General features: G+C 39.9%; 1 protein-coding gene across 1 annotated transcript in view; it reads left to right on the top strand.

Annotated features, from left to right (window-relative positions):
* The window catches only part of ADAM12 (ADAM metallopeptidase domain 12), a 187,246-nt gene that overhangs the window by 95,678 nt on the left and 73,985 nt on the right, over window positions 1–17,583 (top strand). The window contains exons 4-5 of the mRNA XM_076338142.1: window positions 11,188–11,266; window positions 14,836–14,912. Of these exons, the coding sequence (XP_076194257.1) occupies window positions 11,188–11,266; window positions 14,836–14,912 (156 nt within the window). The remainder of the gene's footprint in view (window positions 1–11,187; window positions 11,267–14,835; window positions 14,913–17,583) is intronic.

The raw sequence follows: 17,583 nt of genomic DNA, 5'->3' as shown, positions 1-17,583 counted from the left end.
CTGCTGTCATTTACTGTTGAATTAATGTGTTTAATTGGTTCATAAAGGATTCTGACACATGGCAGAGTCAACGAATTAGATACAGTGGAAGCGTGCAGCAGAGGTGAAAGAACAAAGAAAAAAGCTTAAAACCTAGTTTACCCTTACCCCAGTGTCCTGATTTCGCTGGCCATTTGTCCTTTCCTGCCTGAAAAACATGAACGTGGAGCCTGACCTGACAAACAGGGCTGATGATCTGTGTTATCTCCATTAGAGGTCCCACTGAAGTCATGTCTTGTGGAGTTGGTCACTTGGTGCCCTGGCAACTGCCGGCTGTGTTGTGGTACCCACAGATTTGAGGTTTGTTTCAGAAAAGCACCAATGTGGTTGTGTTGCTTTTTTTTCTTGCTTACTAAGAAAAATGTATCTCCTGTTTAACAGTGTAATAATAACATAGGCATGTAAGAGGTGATGAAAGGAGGCTACAGAGGAATAATGTGGGGAAAAGGAGAGGGAATGGAAAGATGATGAAGAGTAGTTAAGGTAAAATGCAGGAAATGTAGGAAAGTAATTAATGGGTAAGAAAGAGGAAAGGAAGGAGGAATATTTCAACCCCCATCCTTTCTCTCAGATGCCTCCACCCTATAAACTCACTCGTTGCTTGGTACCTCAGGGCCATGTTTTTGTTCTGCAAACACCCGCATCACCTCATCCCAATTTCAAGCCATATGTTGAAGCAGAATTAGTTGGAAATGAGCCATCATCCTCTGAGAGTATAGCCTAATGTTACTTGAAAAATCACTCTAGGCTTTTCCAAGTCACCTGAAGTGCCATATGCCAACAGCTGATGCTGTGTTCGGGATGTGCTCCTCTGTTGCAGGGACTGGGGCAGTTGGTACAGGGCAGGAGCAGCCCACCGTCTTCGAGCCTGAACAGTGGAGGATGTGCTCATTTCAGAAGTGATTCAGAAAATGTGCAGTTACACCTTCATGCGAGAAATAATGCTGCTAGCAAAGCCAGAGAGCGATTGTATTTTTATTGGATTGGAGTAGAGTTAACAGGAGTCCATGATCTCATGCAGCTTTGCTTGCTCCGGTAAGAATAACCCTTACACACTTGAAAACCACATGAGCATTCATAGTCAGCCTCCAAACAAAAGCATACATGTTACTGAGACAGTGGGTATCTTACTGGCTGTTTTTCTGTCCCAGTAAAATTGTGCTAGGCACCAAAATCAAAGCCTTATCCATTGACTTCCACGGACGGGAGCAGACTTCTGAGCACACCATGCTGTAATTGCTGCCATTAGCCTTAACACGTTGCCTGAAATCTGCAGCTGCAGTCTTGTTGTGTTACCCAATTAATTGATCTTCATGGAAGTCACTGCTTTAATTGGAAAGGAAGAGTGTCGGGGGAGAGTGAGAACATCCTTGTGAGCTCTTGCTTAATCTCAGAGTCTCCACTCCACATTTGTCCCTGGCTCATAAGGGATTTGGAGGCAGACCAGCAGCAGTATTTCAGGGAAATGTAGCATGCTTGCCCTCTTCACGAGTTATTTCCCTAGTATTGGCCACTGTTGGAGACGGAATATAGGACTAGGTGGACCTTTTGTCTGACAACATGCAGCCAATCTTATGGCTGCTGCACCTACTTAGTTTTAAATGAAGATGCGTACCAGATTTATAGGCTTGAGACCTAAACACAGATGTTGCACAAAAATTTCCTTAAACGACACTGCTCTCTCCATCTAGACTTTTAAAAGGTTAGTGAGAGAGACAATGAGGCGTAGGGCAAAATGAAGGCATATCTGTAAAAGTGAATGGTGTTCTGCAAGTCAAATAGGAGTACAGCCTACTTAGAGCAAATGGCTCGTTCTTGTGACAAGGAAAAAATTGTGGGTTTAGTAAAACAAAAATACTATTTTATGTTTCAACAAACTGGCAGAAATGGCAAGACAACTTCATTTAAATTAAAAATGCAAATGCAAACCTACAGGTACACACTCAAAAGCAAGAATAAGTTACAAAAAGGATGTGATTATTTGTTAGAGTCTAAGAATAAACCTGTGCTCAGTGACTTTACATTAACTTAAGAGCCTGGCTTTCTAAAAGTATTGCAGATGCTTGCATATAACCTTTTGTAATCCCACAGTACTATTTACATTTTTTTAGTTATATTTTAATGTCTTGATTTTTCATTTGAGTTGCTTAAATTTCTACGTTTATAAATTTTCCATGTTAGGACTAGTTTTCTTGGATGTTTTAAATAGAATTCTATACTAGTCTGGAAATGTTCAGTTGAAAATATAGTTAGACAATTTGCCCAATGACATCTGTTCAGCAGCATAATTTTACTCAGCTACAAATGACATATTTAATTGAATGAAACATTTCAAATAGACTTTGACAGCTTTCCAGCCCAGTGTCTCCAAACTTACTATTTAATGAAAATATGCCATGCTAGAAGTGTTACAGGGACTATAAAGAATTTGTTTTATGAAAAGCAGTACTGTGATGTTAGAAAAGAATGCATTAAAATATTATGTCTGCCACTTGTGATATATGTACTTCTTAGCTTCTGAAACATCTCAATGTTTTCTAGTGAATCCTTTGAGCCACGATTTTACGGTACTGTCTGTGTTGCCTACATCCGTAACTCTAATGCTGTGTTCTGCATGCAAGATCAAAATGTTTTAAAAAAAGCCCCTAGATTATCTTGTACAAGTTTTAGTGGAAGCATAATAATTGGAAGTGTGCATTTCATAAGAAACTACAGTATTGTCATCTGAGGAACAGATCCATGGAAGAGGAGCCAGAAGTTTCAGAACCGTGTTAGTCTTTAGTCTAGCCAAAGCCAATTCAGAATACTGAGTTGCGTAAATTTGTCCGGGTTCAGCCTGCAGCATAGCAGTGCACATTACTTTTGATCTTTGCCATAGATACTTCAGAGGTGGTGTAATTCAGTGGTTATTTCTGGCATAATGCTTTACTTCTGGCATGTTGCTTCAGGGTTTCACAGCCACTTCCATTATTCTAAGTTAAAACTACTTAATGTAGCTCACACAGTAAAGCATCTCTAAAGCAGTCAGCCTACATAGTTTGCCTAAATGTACAGAATTGTATTTTCCCATCAAAAATCAGTTAGCCAATAAGCCCTGTCATCTCTCTGTAGCTGACAGCAATTTGTGGCTGGTGTTACTCTGGAGCGTTTACTGAAGGTGTTTGCTTTTCATGGCATACTGCCCAGCTGAACCGATAACATGATTTCTATTATTCCGCTACACAGGGAAGCTCAAGGAGGTAATATAAAATATTCCTCACAAGGAGCTCTCCTAGGACAATTCTGTGAGAGAGATGCTGAAAACTGTCAAATGCTGCTCTGGTATATTGGAGTTGGCTGGTGAAAAACGAAGTTAGAACATCTTTGAGGTTAACATGGGTGGGATGCTGGGAAACCAGTTCTGACTGGCTTTCGGTGTGTGCAAGATGAGCAGTTTTAGTCAAAGCTCACAGAAGTAAATGATGCCATTCCCTCTTCTGCTGGAGAAGTTTTGCTATGGCTCCAAGCTCACTTGTGAAGATGGAGCAAACCTTGCTGGTATTCCTCTCATTCCCTCACACGTCATGTGGGTTGCTTCTTCCCTTAATGACCATCTGAGGTGCGGGGTACCTAACGCTGTCCCAGTATGACTACCCTGAGGATTTTGGCCAAGCTTAAGTTATTTTAGGGAGAGAACTTTTTTTTACCCATCTGCTTTGTTGGAAAACATGTTGTTTATCTTCTTCCAAGGGAGAACATGCTTTCACCGCAACACTGGTTAGCAGTAGTCTCTGCGTTAATGTTTTGGAATTAGAATGATAAAATAAATGCTACAGTTTTGGCAAGTAAATGTTTGCCGTAAACATTACAATGAGTAATGGAAGCAGGGTGTGCAGGTGAGAGCCTGGAACAGCATGGGAGGCCACTGATGTGCTTAATTTCATTTCAGTCTTTTTCTATTGATTTGGGGAGGTGAGGTTTATGGTTTATTTTCCAAGCAGTCAGGAAACAAGAAAGCTCTCAACCACTCAGTGATTGCCAGCTAGGGAGGTGGTTTTCTCCCTTAGTTTTTCAGTTTTGTTTGCTTAGTTCTTTGGTTTTCTATATGCTGCAACCATATGTAATGACTAGTTCTGAAGACAGGATGCTTGTAGGCTTTAAATGCTGTGCTTGTCCCTCTTGTCTCCCTATCCCCAGCACACCAGAGAGCAGCTATCGATGAGAGTACCTGTGTTTCAACACACTGTCTAGGGATAACTCAGAGCGTCGCTCTCACTTTTGACATTGTAGCATGTGTTTATGGAAATTTGCTCTCTTTGAGCCAGATACCGTTCTACTCATGCAAGGGGATGGGAGTGGGATTTTAACATGGACTCCAGTAGACACAGGATTATATTAATTTCTGCATCAAAAGAACTGGGTAGAAGTACAGAGACCTATTTTTCAAATGTAGCGTATGATCAACTCAAATTGTCTATCTACAGACCACGTGAAATAGGCCAGAGGCTACTACCATAGAGTTAATATTGAAACTTTGGATGCTTGGTTGATTTCCTAGCTATTACAGTTTTATTTTGCTCTCCTCTTTTCCTCAGAATTGTTGTGCTAATTAAGCTCTGCGAATTTCAGTCTCTCAGGTTCTTCAATTATGACATTGCAGTCCCTCTATGGCAGCACACTGGAGTGTAGCAGATAGGATATTATGGAGACATTGAATGGGAAAATGTCCAAAAGCATTTCAAATCACTTAAGATAATTAAACAAGGGGAAAGAATGTGGCGTGTTTAAAGAATATGTCGTGGTTTTGCGAATAGGATGATGTTAGGTGCCTGTGCATGGGAAACTCATTACCCATGCTTCACTCATTCGTTATATTGTAATGAGAAAGAAGAATTGAAAAATGCCTCTGTGAATATTGCTTTTGTGAATACCAGGAGGTACTTGCACTGAGACCACCACTGCAGAAGCAGCAGACTTAACAGTCTTGCTTATTCCTCTGGATATACCTGTGAAGAAATACAGCAACTGAAGAAATAACAACTAATTCCAGTATAAAGGTCAAAATGACCTGAACTGAGATGCTTAAGAATTAATGGAATACACTTGGTGTCAGTAGACAGAAGTTTAGATGACGTTTTTTATAACTGCCTATATGCCATCCTGTTTCACTCTCCTCACCTCCCCCATTTGTAGGCAAGGTTTAAAATGCACAGCCGGAGGGCTTTTAATAAGAATTTGTATAACAGAGTGAGGCAGTACTTGGATGGGGGAGAAAACAGGCACTTTATCATTCAGAAGGAGGAGAAGGAGTAACAAGTATAAGTAAAGGTCAGATGTCAGTCTGAGCTGCAGGCAGCATATCTGAGGAGAAGGGAAGCACCACAGTCAGGTTTGAGTCAGCCTTGCACTACCGGTGGCTTATTATGACCAATGCTCCCACAGAGTAGGTAGAGCAGCTGACTGTCATCATTTGAGAAGCCATAGGAATATTTAGTGCTCTTCCTAAAACAGCAGTTCTTAAAGTAGTGTAACTATACTGAGATGTTAATCAAAACCAAAGGTAAGCAGAAAAGCAAACTTCAGAGCCTGAAAAGTGTATGTTCCTCTCCAAAGCTCAATAGGTTCACAGCACCTTTTGTGTATCATTAAAAGCAACCCTGTGAAACCTCCTAACCAAAGAGTGTGTTGCTGTGATGTTGGACCCCAGAACAGAGATGTCCATGTGTGACCATATTTGAAACAAGATTTAGGGTGAAGATTAGGGGCTGCATTTCCAAACCTTTCCACAGGATAAGTTGCAGAAGCAAAAATCAGATCATACATCTCAGTGCTGTGAGTCTTGCAGTGTATATGCAGATTACCCAAGATTAATTCCTAAGTGTGTCAGACCTCAGAATCAAATAGTCGACAAAGCTCTAGCTCAGATTTGAGGCTGCTTTACACCTCCATGAGATTCAAAAGAAAACACAGTGCTGCTTTTAGAAATTGCTTATGGTGTTTCTATTTTAGGCCTGGGATTTCAGCTAAGTGTCCAGTTCCTGCTTCACTTTACCCCATCTCAAAGTCCTAGTTAATGCTTGATGGCAGTAGGCAGATCATGCCACATCCCTGGGAGTGCTGGGTGGGTTTGGGCTGTATGCCACAGAGCGTGGCATACTAGCTACCCAAGAGAAGCAGCCCAGGTCCCTGCTCGCTCACTAGCACTAACAATCAGACAGCGCTAGCAGAAGCAGGGATTTATTGTTGTGAAAACTTAGGTCTCTTCTGCCTGCCCTGATTCCCTGCTGAAGCAAAGGTCAAGTTTTATGCTCTATGTCATGCCAGAGCAAGGCATAGTCCTTCTGAGATGTGTAACAGTGAGCCACGCACCACCCAGGATGTTGAAGAAATGTGTACCAGAGCATCCAGACATCATATTGTTTGGCTTTAAAGCAGTGCTGTTGAATCTCGGTTGCTGGGTGTCACTTCAGTCTCACAGAGCAGCTTTGAGAGACTTGTAGGTCCATTTTGATGGATAACAGTGTTGGTGTCTTCCCCTTTATATCTGTATTGCAGGGGGATGACCTGGAACAGGGAGGGCAACCAAAAAAGCTTCATCCTAAAAGACAGATCGAAAAGCAAGCCTGTGTGCTGCTAGAAGGAGGTTTGCTCCTTAGGCTTTTGTCTACCGGTTTCTCCTACATCACCAAGGGAAACCCTGGTTTGCAACTACTGTGATGATGCTTAGATTTTTCCTGAGTAGCACTAACAGGAAAAGTACACAGTTCTTGTCATTTTTTATAGCCTGATATTCTCTACTTGGCATGTGGATGGTTAAGGGAGAATTTGATAATAATCTGCGCCTATCTGAATGATATATGTACCAAGAAAGAAAAGCAATTGTTTCAGCTAGTGAAAGAAGTGTAACTAGAAAAAACTAGAAAAGGCTGAATATCAGGAAATGCATCATGACAGTAACATCTGTCGGAATGCAAAGTAATCTCCCTTTGAAAGTGGTGGGATGAGCATTGCTTCTGACATTTGAAGCTCGATGAGACAGAACCTAATTTGATCTACAGCATGCTTGGCTTCCAGGAAGGCCGTCTGTATGATCCACTAGATTTTTTCATCTCTGACTTCTGCGACTCTCTCTCTCTGACTCTCCTTGGGTGATGAAATTTCATTATAACCTTTTGAAATAATCTATTGGTGCCTGGAGAGCAGAGAGTGTTTTTCTCATTTGCAAGTGAGAGGCAATGTGTTAAATTACCATTCCTGTCATTAAATGGATTGAGTAAAAAATTTGATGTGTTTAAAACAGGACATTTTCCCCCTCCCCAAACAAACTGCCTAAGACTTCATGTTGCAGGGGGCCGGGAAGGTGAGGGTTAGAAGTTTAAGTAAGCCCTGAGGCTTAGGTCAGTGGAAGCTGTTTGACACCTGAAAGTGTTTCAGCAAATCTAACAGGTAAGCTTACTACTGATTTACAGAGGATGAGGAAGCCTGTGCTGTGTCTGTCATAGATCAGGAGGGATAAAACTTGTCCTTCTGGGCCATCGAAGCTTCTACTTGTTAATTTGGCTCTGTGAAATGTGAAAAATTCCACGGTGCTGACAAACACAGGGACTAAGTACATAAGTAATTTAACTCAAGAATTGCACTTTTACATCTTCGGAGAATAAATGAGAAAGTTGTGGTGTTGCTTCAATTGATTTTTTTTAATCGTATCCAGCAGTTGATGCAGTTCTGGATAACATTTGGTTTTGCTTCTTCATGCAGTGCAAAAAATTGATAATCATCTGGTACTGCTGAGCATTGTAGCTGACAACATTTGAAACTCCAGACATGGTGATGAATTGCACTATGATATATTAATGTTATTTTGATCCCTGCTCTTTCAGAATTACATTGATCCAATTAAGTTAAGTAGCTTGCCATCTAAATTTATTTACTTTCCTCTGTTAATCTCCTTTACTGAGGGTCAAAAGCAGAAATGTAAATCAATCTATTACATTGCATATCTTTTTGGGGGAAGTAATTAAATTACCTAATAGATACATATGTTGAATTAATTGTTTTGTATGTTAAACTGTATTGCCATAATCGGAAAGTGAAGTGGTGCACACTCAGTTGTGGAATTTGAGTGCATGTTACACTAAGTTTTCATAACCTTTCAAGAAATGCCTTTACATGACTTGCTGTCCCTGGATACTAATGCTGCGTGCTTATTCAACTATGCAGCTTTTAAGATATTAGACATTTTGAAAGAGGGGATAACAGCTTCTTTCTCTGCCAGAAATTGTTGGACTCCCTGGTGACGTCTTGTAGAGGTCCCCAGCCTCTACATTGTGGAGAAAACCTTTCCTCTGGCCTGCTCTCAAACTAGCACTAGCACCGTATGTGGCAGGAAAACAGATGTCTTAGCAACGATGTCTTAGTTACTAAACTGAAGGAGCGTTAATGCAAACTCCTGAAAAACTTTCTCATTTTCTTAAAAAGGTCCTTCAGTGGTACATGAAATTTCCATGATTTGAAATCCTACTTTGGCTTCTACATTGGGGCATACTTTTTATTTTATTTAGTCCATCATCTTGGTGCTCTTGCTAGTCTTTTACTACTCATCCTGGGAATTTTTATTTTCAGCCAGTATTTTCATCAGGGTAGATGGCAAACTTACATCCTGATGAAACATGCCTGATAGGGAGAATGATGACAGCTACACCAGGAATTTGTTTACCTGTTATATTTCCTCACTTTAGTAAGTAGAACTGTCCATGAAAGACTCAAATGAAAATGAAGCATTGATGTAAGGGAATGAGATCCAGTGGCTGGAAACTAGTCAAGCTAGATACAAAGTGCAGTGTTTTTACATTGAGCCTAATTAACTGTTAAAAACTTACCAGGCTTGTGATAGCTTCTTCATCATGAGAGATCTAGACAAGGGCTCTATACAATAAGAAAATGGATCTGGTTCCATCACAGTCATAGTACTAGAAGATTAACTCAAGTCAAATCACCTATGTAATGCTGCAGGTCAGATATTGCTGATCACAGCGCTCCCTTCTGGTATTACAATCTCTGAATCTATGAAATATTTTCTAAATCTGTGCCTGAGGGTAGAATGAACAGAAGCAGAAAGGTCACCTTTATCAAACACCTTGGAAATAGCAGAGCACAAAGCAAGTATTTTGCTCAATCACTTTGCCCTTATGCTACATCTGTTACTCTATCCCTTGCCTGTATTTTGTCCTCTTAAATAAAAATCGTTCTGGTATCCTATATGAAATCCCATTTCCAAAAAGTACACAGTAGATTTCTGTTGGCTTCAACAGCAATGGGATCTTAACTTTTGCCTTTACAAAGGTAATGAATGCCTGCTAAGTACAGGACTTAGTAGTGTTGTTATATAAATAATAATGATAATTAAGAAGGCAGCAGCTCTTTGTGATAATGAGACAGTAAGAAACACGGATACAGCACACTTCGTTTCAGGCAGGCCTTCCACAGGCTGCAGGCACAAGAGGTGAGATAAACATAGGTGTCAAGTGCCATCCGAGACACCACAGGGTGTTTGAGGTGTCCCTACGGAGCTGGTTGGTGAAATATATAGAGTACCTAAATAAACACTAGATGCTTGGTTGGGCAACCAAATCCTGCTCTAGGTGTGGTGGTTGGCTGAGATCCAGAGCAGTTCCTGTACAACCCACCAAACACTGCAGTGTTTTAGCATTTGGTATCTATTAATATGCTAATATTTCCCACAAGCTGAAAAATGTAAAGTGAGAATCTATGCTTGAATACTTACTGTGTTGGGGCTTTGCTATCTTCATCTTTTTACGTTGCTGTTTCCTTTTTCTTTTTTCTTTTTTTTTTTTTCTTGTTTCATTCAGTGGTTTTTTTTCTTCTACCTTAAGATAGAGGCTTTTAAAGATGAGTTTTCTCTCTAATAAGTGTTTGTACAGATCCTAGCGCAACCAGTTTTAATGTTTATACAAAGTGCAAGAACTATGTACCGAGACTGTGTACTAGTTCACACTAGTATATATGCAAGAGTGCAGAATTAACCAGCTTTAAGTAAAAGAAAGGGCCTGGTTTGTTCAAATGAACAACCCAAGGAAGAAAGGCTTCATTATGAAACCCTATGCCAAAGGTTTTCAATAGTCCGAACTCTCCAGTTTTCTGAAGGTGATGGTGGCATTTATCTTTGGTTTCTTCTATATTGTGATTTTGCATTTCACTACAATGTTTGTAAAAACTCAAGCACGTTTGTGTTGAGGAACACAGCTTAACACCTATGATGTTAGGAGTAAATGTGAATATATATTCTTCCTTCTGGCCTTGTTAGAAATGCTCTTTAGATAAGAAGTTGAAAAACTGATCAATAGCAAGACTTTTTTTTAAAAAAGGCAGATGCTGCTTTCCCTATTCCTTGAGTTTACTATAAAAAGAAAAGTTTTCATAGTTGTCACGCACATGCCCCTCTCTGGAGATTTCCGTAAAATGGTAATTGCAAGTCAAAATTTTTTATATCATTGCCAAAGGCAGGAGGGGAAGTGTGGAGAGAATGAGAACAAAATGCCTCATCACAGATATGGTCTTTCACTGTCTCCTGATAGATCATTTCAAGTCATTAGATTTCCATTCATGAATATCCTTTTCAGATGAACAGAATGAATCCAGCACTCTAACTTCTGTAATGTTCTTGTAGTGTTTTTCCTTGAGTGTCAATGGAAGAAGTTTGTTTCATTTACTGAGAGCTAAATGAGTCTTTGGGTGGTCACTTGCTGATGAATACAACACATCGTATAGTAGAACAAGTAACACAGGGAAACATTTTCCTTTTCCACAAACCACCATTACTTAACGATACTCCAAATGTCTAGATTTCAGATTTAATGTAAAATGTGTTGAAAATTGCATGAAGAATCAATACTGAGATGTGCTGACAGGCAGTCCTCATTTGGAAAAGAAAGCGGTCTGGAAACTTGTAGTCCTTTCACAGTTAATGAAGGAAGTGTTCATGTACTGCCGTTTCAGTATTTGGAGTTATATTTTTCCTTAGTTCGCACACAGCCCCAGTAGTCATTGTATCATTAATGCTTGGCTTTGATCACTGTCTCAAACGGAACCACTAAAGGACAAATTCAAGGTGATGTGACCTTAATATTACGTCTGCTCTATTTTTTTCAGGGGCCTATTAGCCAGCAGCTTCACAGAAACACATTATTTGAAAGATGGCACTGATGTGGTTCTCGCACGCAATTACACGGTAAGGTTGGTGTTTCGTGGGTAGATGAGGCTTCATCGTTAAAACCCAAAGTGCTCTCTGCCGGGATCTGAGCCATGGGATGAAACAGCTTGATGTGTGATCTTTTTTTATCGTTGCCTTCAGTACCTTTTTGACTGCTGTGATCCTACACATGAATTTTTAGAGAGAGACTTTAAAGGCAGGCTGTGGGGTTTTAACCAGGTGACTTTTAAAATCTGTAAGATTTATTCAACTTCTTGGAAATACACCCATTAAAATTTTATAATAAATGCAGCCATTGTTGATCAGTTATGGAGGAAAGGCCTGGTTCAGTTAGGAAGAAAGCCCTAAATATCTGATTTCCATAGTGCAGAAGCTCACATCAGAGATTTTGAAGGCTTGGGTGTCTTTCCGCATTGGGGAAGCCATGGCTGGGGTTTGGGAGAGGGGGTTGGTTGTTTGGGTTTATTTTTTAAACTAGACCATAAGACTGTTAAGAATATGCTTTATACATATATATATGTATGTATGTGTATATTTATGCATGTTTATATTTATGTGTATGTATATATAAATATGGCTAATATGATCCTTGTTAAAATCAGTAGTTAAAAACTGCTTTATATAAACAAATGTAATGTTTTTGTCCTCTGACAGAATGAACGCCTTAATTAGAAACAATGCAGCAAGTGGTTTCATCTAAGTCCTATAAAGTATTTGTTATGTTATGTTACTTATTTATTGTAACAGAAGAGGCATCGTGCTTTGTGTTCCCATCCATAATGGGCTTTGCTGGTATCAGTGAAAGGCATTATTTCTATGCATAATATCTTACTTCTGAAAAAGCATCTTTGTTATAGCCCCAGACCTCCCAAGTAAAGCAATCATTTTGAAAGTTTTCAGTGTTTTCTTTTTTGCTGGATGCTCCTATCTTCCTCAAAATCAGCTTAGTAGAAAATAGTCATTTGTTTTAGAAACAGGAAGGCTGTATAGACTACTTGAGGAAGTAAAAGGAAAGAAATGAAGCACACAACTCTTCGACAGATTAACCTACATTAACATGAATATGTGTACAGCTAATGATAGCTAGGCTTTCCCTTACTAAAACAAAAAATACCTTTTTTCATAATGGCAGTAAGCCATGATTAGTACTGACAGTGCATTTTGCTGCCTAAAATATTTTTTTGAGAGATCAGCAAATTCATTTTTCATTAAATGCTGTAAAATGGTTTTAAAAAGATAAGTCTCTGTGGTTTTATTTTTATACCTCTTCTTCGCTGAGGACATCAATATAGTCTGTAGTTGAAACCAAATCAAATTTCCCATAGAAAAGTTGCTTAGTCAAATTCTGCATGGAGGTCAGACCAAGTCAGGTTTGTGGAGCTGTCATGTGGGGAGTTTCTCTAGCGCACGATTCAGTGTCCAGGTTATTTTTCTGGTTTGTAGCACTTGAAAAATTTGCAGTTGTCAAAAGCTGGTATTTATTAAATGATCTCAAGTAAGTATGACAAATCAGCCATGGTAATTATTTGTTTTTAGGGGGTCATCCATTTTATATACTAGTTTACAGAAATAAAAAGATTTGATAGGAGAAAAAAGAAATCCTGCAGTTCAGTGGAGTTACTGAGCTAGAAATCAATTTTCTACCAGTCCAATTGCAGGCCACGGTCTGATAAGTTTACATTTTCGGTATCGAACTTTGGCATCATATAGCATGTGGATCTCAGAGAAGTTGTGAAATGGGCCACAACAAGGAGCTCAAAGTTAATAAAATGACAAGTTGTGTGTACAGAGGGAAAGAAATCAGGGCCTTTGCCATAATTCACTCTTTGATAAAGACAGCTAGACTGCAGCAGCAGCCTGTGTGGTACGAGATATCAGCTTGCCCTCCCCTTTTCACTGAGGACTGTGCTTAACACTGGTGATGCTAAACCCCAAAGACTGGCTTCTTAAGAGCTCTGAACTGCACCTCTGCCTTATACTTATCTTTAAGTGACAAGAATAAAACTACTTTATTTTTTGGTTTTAGACTGTGTCAGGGTCACTGTATGAGAGTTAGTACTGAGGTGGGGAGTGTTGTTTTTTCTCCTGTCTTACCAACTGGATGCATGTAACTGATAATATTAAAATCAAGTGAAATAGTACACTCATGCTAAAAACTTTGACGTCCGTAACAATTGTGACTGAAGCAATCATCCCCAAAAAATTCAGTCTATGACTTCCTCCCTTTTATTGTGGCTTTATCCTTGCTAACGTGTTACTGACTCTTTATGAGTACTGATGATAAAAATACCCAAGAGTGAAACACTATTACTGTTTCTGTCATTTCTTTCACTGAGAAAAGCTACTGACATTTGCATTTAAAAGTCAGATGTTGCTGTTCTGTGTTCAGTTGCTCATGTTGGAAATACAAATGCTCTAAACAAATATTTTTCATGGTATAACCTTATTTGCAGAAAATTCATATCTGAATTATTCCATCTTGCCCAGCATTTTCATGGTTATTGCTTTCTTTAACAAAATCAAGGTGGTCTTTAGAAGTCTGCTATGTGAGGCTTTGTAAGTGAAAACCATGCTCCAAAACTGAAAAGGTTAATTAATGCAGCTAGATGGATGTGAACGAACCGAGTAACAAAAAGGCACAGTGAGATGACAGGTTGAAGCATGAGTGATAACTTTCCTTTGCACTAATAAGATAGCAACCTTTTACAACAGTGTTTTCAGTTTCCAGGTGGCATTCAAAGGAGCCATGAGAAAAGAAATGCCCGACGTGACACAATCATTGCTTTCCAGCCAGTCACATAATTGGGAATGTAATATAACCTTTAGTCAACAATAAAATTAACCTTGATTCCAGACAGATATGTGTATGTGCTGAGAAAGTATCTCTGTTGTGGGTGCCTTTTGCAAGCAGTGAATTATTAAGGAAATACAATAACCTAGCTGCAAAATGAAATTGGATTGTTGCCTCTCAAAATAGAAGACCCTCTTATTCTTGGTTGTTCTTAATAACATGCAGCCACTCAGTAATTCAATAAAAGGTTTCCTTTCCAACCTGCTTCCCTTCCCCTTCGTTTGCTCTGTGATTTTTTTCAAGCTATGGGGTTGGGATTGGCTTTTTTAATACTTCTTTTTATACATAGCTACCTCCTATAGATGTATTTACATAGATGTAAATTACCTTAAATAAAAATATGCATGTCTATAGAAAGTAGTAAAATGTGTCAGCTGATTTCTTCATCTGATTAATTTTATAAAATATTCCATATTGTAACTTTAAATAAAATAACACAGAAAAAGGTTGTCAGTCATGCAATTTAAATACCGTTGACCCTCTTTAAAAAAAAAAACAAACCACAAAACAACAACAACAAAAAAAACCCCACCACCCCAATCTCTGGGGTTTACAAACACCCAAGGTTTCCATTTAAGAACCCTTTGGACTGTTAAGTACAGTGAATAATTAGTGGGGCAGGAAAGGCGCTGTCAATGTGCTGAATGAAATTGAAAACAGCTTTGAAAACATTGAGAAAATAAGAGAGCAAAGAGCTTTTATGGTTACTGAAATGTTTTCTGTTTTTTGCAATCAGGGTCACTGCTATTACCACGGCAATGTACGAGGGTACCCCAACTCCTCAGTCAGTCTCAGTACCTGCTCTGGACTCAGGTGAGCCAATATTTCAGTAATACTTGAGCTCCTTAAGAAACAATCCTAGTACTCGTTGAGTTTTTGTTTTGCCTTTTAATGAATGTATCAATATCCGTTTTTCAAATGTTGGTACAATCTCTGTAAAAACATTTTCTCTCTAGTTGCTCTGAAGAGAAAAAAAGAAATAGATAATGCAGTTTGGGGGTTTTCCATGACATCCCTTCTCTCTTGCTGCCCATCCTTCTCTATACCCTTTTGCAGCAGTGCGGTGCTTGGCACATTTTTGGGCTGGCAGTGCCCGGTGGCCCTCCAGTCCTTCTTGTCCTCAAGGCTGTTTCACCAGTGATGGCAGGATTGCTTTGCAGCTGCGAACTCATGCATCGTCCAGCAGCCTCATCATTAGGAGAGATCGCTTTATAAGTATGGCTGTGGAGCTCAGTACATTGCGTTCATGGCAGGTATGATGCTCAGCATTAGGATTTTAGCTACTTGTTAACAGAAGAGTAGCAGATTCACGTTGCTGGAAACCAAACCTCTTCTGAGTTTGAGAAAGGAACAGGCTGACAACATTTTAAATACACAATGGACACAGTTCAGGAACCAATTATCTTCCTTACTTGGACAATCAGAGGCTGGTATTTACTCACAGAGCTGTTCCAAATCACAGTAATTAACTGTAAATTGGCTCTAGTGTTCTCCCTGGAAAACCCAGTTTTCCTGTCAGATTTCCAGCTGTCTCAACCTTTTCTGGGTTTGTTTACTTTATCTACAAACAGCATGAGTAGCTGGAGTCTTTTTCCCTTAATTTTGCATTTTGTGCAATAGTGGTGTTACCAAGCCTTTTGTAACGGAGTTCGGGGACAGACAGCAGCAGAGAGAGCAAACAGTTTGTTACCAGGACCCCTCTCCCTGTTGGAGGGACCCGTTTGCTATAGCGGATGGGATTCCTGTAGCTCATTCCCACACCGAGAGGAGTTTTATGTATGTATGTTATTTTATGTATGTAGTTTCGGTATGTATCTGGCATCTTCCACAAGTTTACTCTAATTAACCCCTTGCATGGACCATGGCAGTCTGCATTCACCAGTTGTTCTCGCAGTCTGTAAAAATATAATGCAGTGCTCTCAGCATTGTAGTTAAAGGGATTGCATTGCTGCAAGGTCCACAGGGAAAATTTGCACCATGTGGGACAGGATATGCACCGATGTCTTGTTCCAGAGCTACCTAAGAAATGAAGAACTTTCAAGAGAAATTACTCTTCTCCACATTAAAAGCATTTTCTTTCTTCTCTAATGTGCTCTTTTTACAATTGTTGAGCTCACAGAGTCGTTTCCCAGTGTCGTGGTTTAATCTCAGTCAGCAATTAAGCACCACGCAGCCGCTCGCTCACTCCCCCCCACCCGGTGGGATGGGGGAGAGAATTGGAAGAGCACAAGTTAGAAAGACTCGTGGGTTGAGATAAAAACAGTTTAATAATTGAAATAAAATGATAATAATAATATGATAATAATAATAATAATACACAAAACAAGTGATGCACAGCACAATTGCTCACCACCCGCTGACCGATGCCCAGCCAGTCCCCGAGCAGCGGCCCCCCCAGCCAGCTTTTCCCAGTTTATGTACTGAGCATGACGTCACATGGTATGGAATGTCCCTTTGGCCAGTTTGGCTGTGCCCCCTCCCAGCTTCTTGTGCACCTCCAGCCTCCTCAGTCAGTAGAGCATGGGAAGCTGAAAAGTCCTTGGCTAGTGTAAGCATTACCTAGGAACAACTAAAACACCGGTGTGTTATCAACTTTGTTCTCATCCTAAATCCAAAACACTGTACCAGCTACTAGAAAGGAAATTAACTCTATCCCTGCCGAAACCAGGACACCCAGTTTTAGGTAGTCAGGTATGTCAAGGCAACATATGCTGGCAGTGACATTTTTCTCTCATCTGGCACTGTCGCAGATAGATCCCCAGAGTGCAAGCTGACAGTGTTAGGCTCCTTCACCATAGGAAAAGTGTAGCAGCATCTTTTTCAGTACAAGTTTTCAGAAGTTTCCCTACCAATGCCTGTTTTTGATCTAGCAGGAGAACAACCGAGGATGTATCTCAGTATCTGTGCCCATTTAGCTGCTGCATTCACTGCTGAGGTTGGTTAAGAGAGTGTCCATGAGTGATAACAGTTTGTGATAAGGGTGCTTGTTGATTTACTCCACAAAACTCATTTCACAGCCTGATAGCCAATAGTAATAACTTCCAGTCATTACCTGTGCTTGATCTGAGCCAGCAATGTCTATTTGAAAGGTTTCATAATGCACTGTCAACCTCTTGAACCATCCAGGCCTTCTCATTAAAACTGGTTAGGAATAAAAGGCCAGGTGGTGTGAAATCCCAAGTAGCTGCACTGAGGTCCTGAGAGCACTAAGCATCTTCCAGAATCAGGCCCACTGGACACCGTATACCTCTACCACCAAAACATTATTGTGGCAATGTGTCCCTTGAGAATTTGGGTGGAAAGATCTGGTTGAAGATGTCCCTGTTCATTGCAGAGGAGTTGGACTAGATGACCTTTAAAGGTCCCTTCCAACCCAACCTGTTCTATGATTCTATGATTTACTGCACATGATCCAGTCTGAAATAATGTGAAGGGAAATAGGACACTTCAAAACGACTTCATGGCTTACCTTGCTGGCAACTTT

Source organism: Aptenodytes patagonicus, chromosome 5 (genome assembly GCF_965638725.1).
Source record: "Aptenodytes patagonicus chromosome 5, bAptPat1.pri.cur, whole genome shotgun sequence".
Lineage (NCBI taxonomy): Eukaryota > Metazoa > Chordata > Aves > Sphenisciformes > Spheniscidae > Aptenodytes > Aptenodytes patagonicus.
Note: the sequence above shows the minus strand (reverse complement) of the source record. Positions and strands in the feature narration are given on the sequence as shown.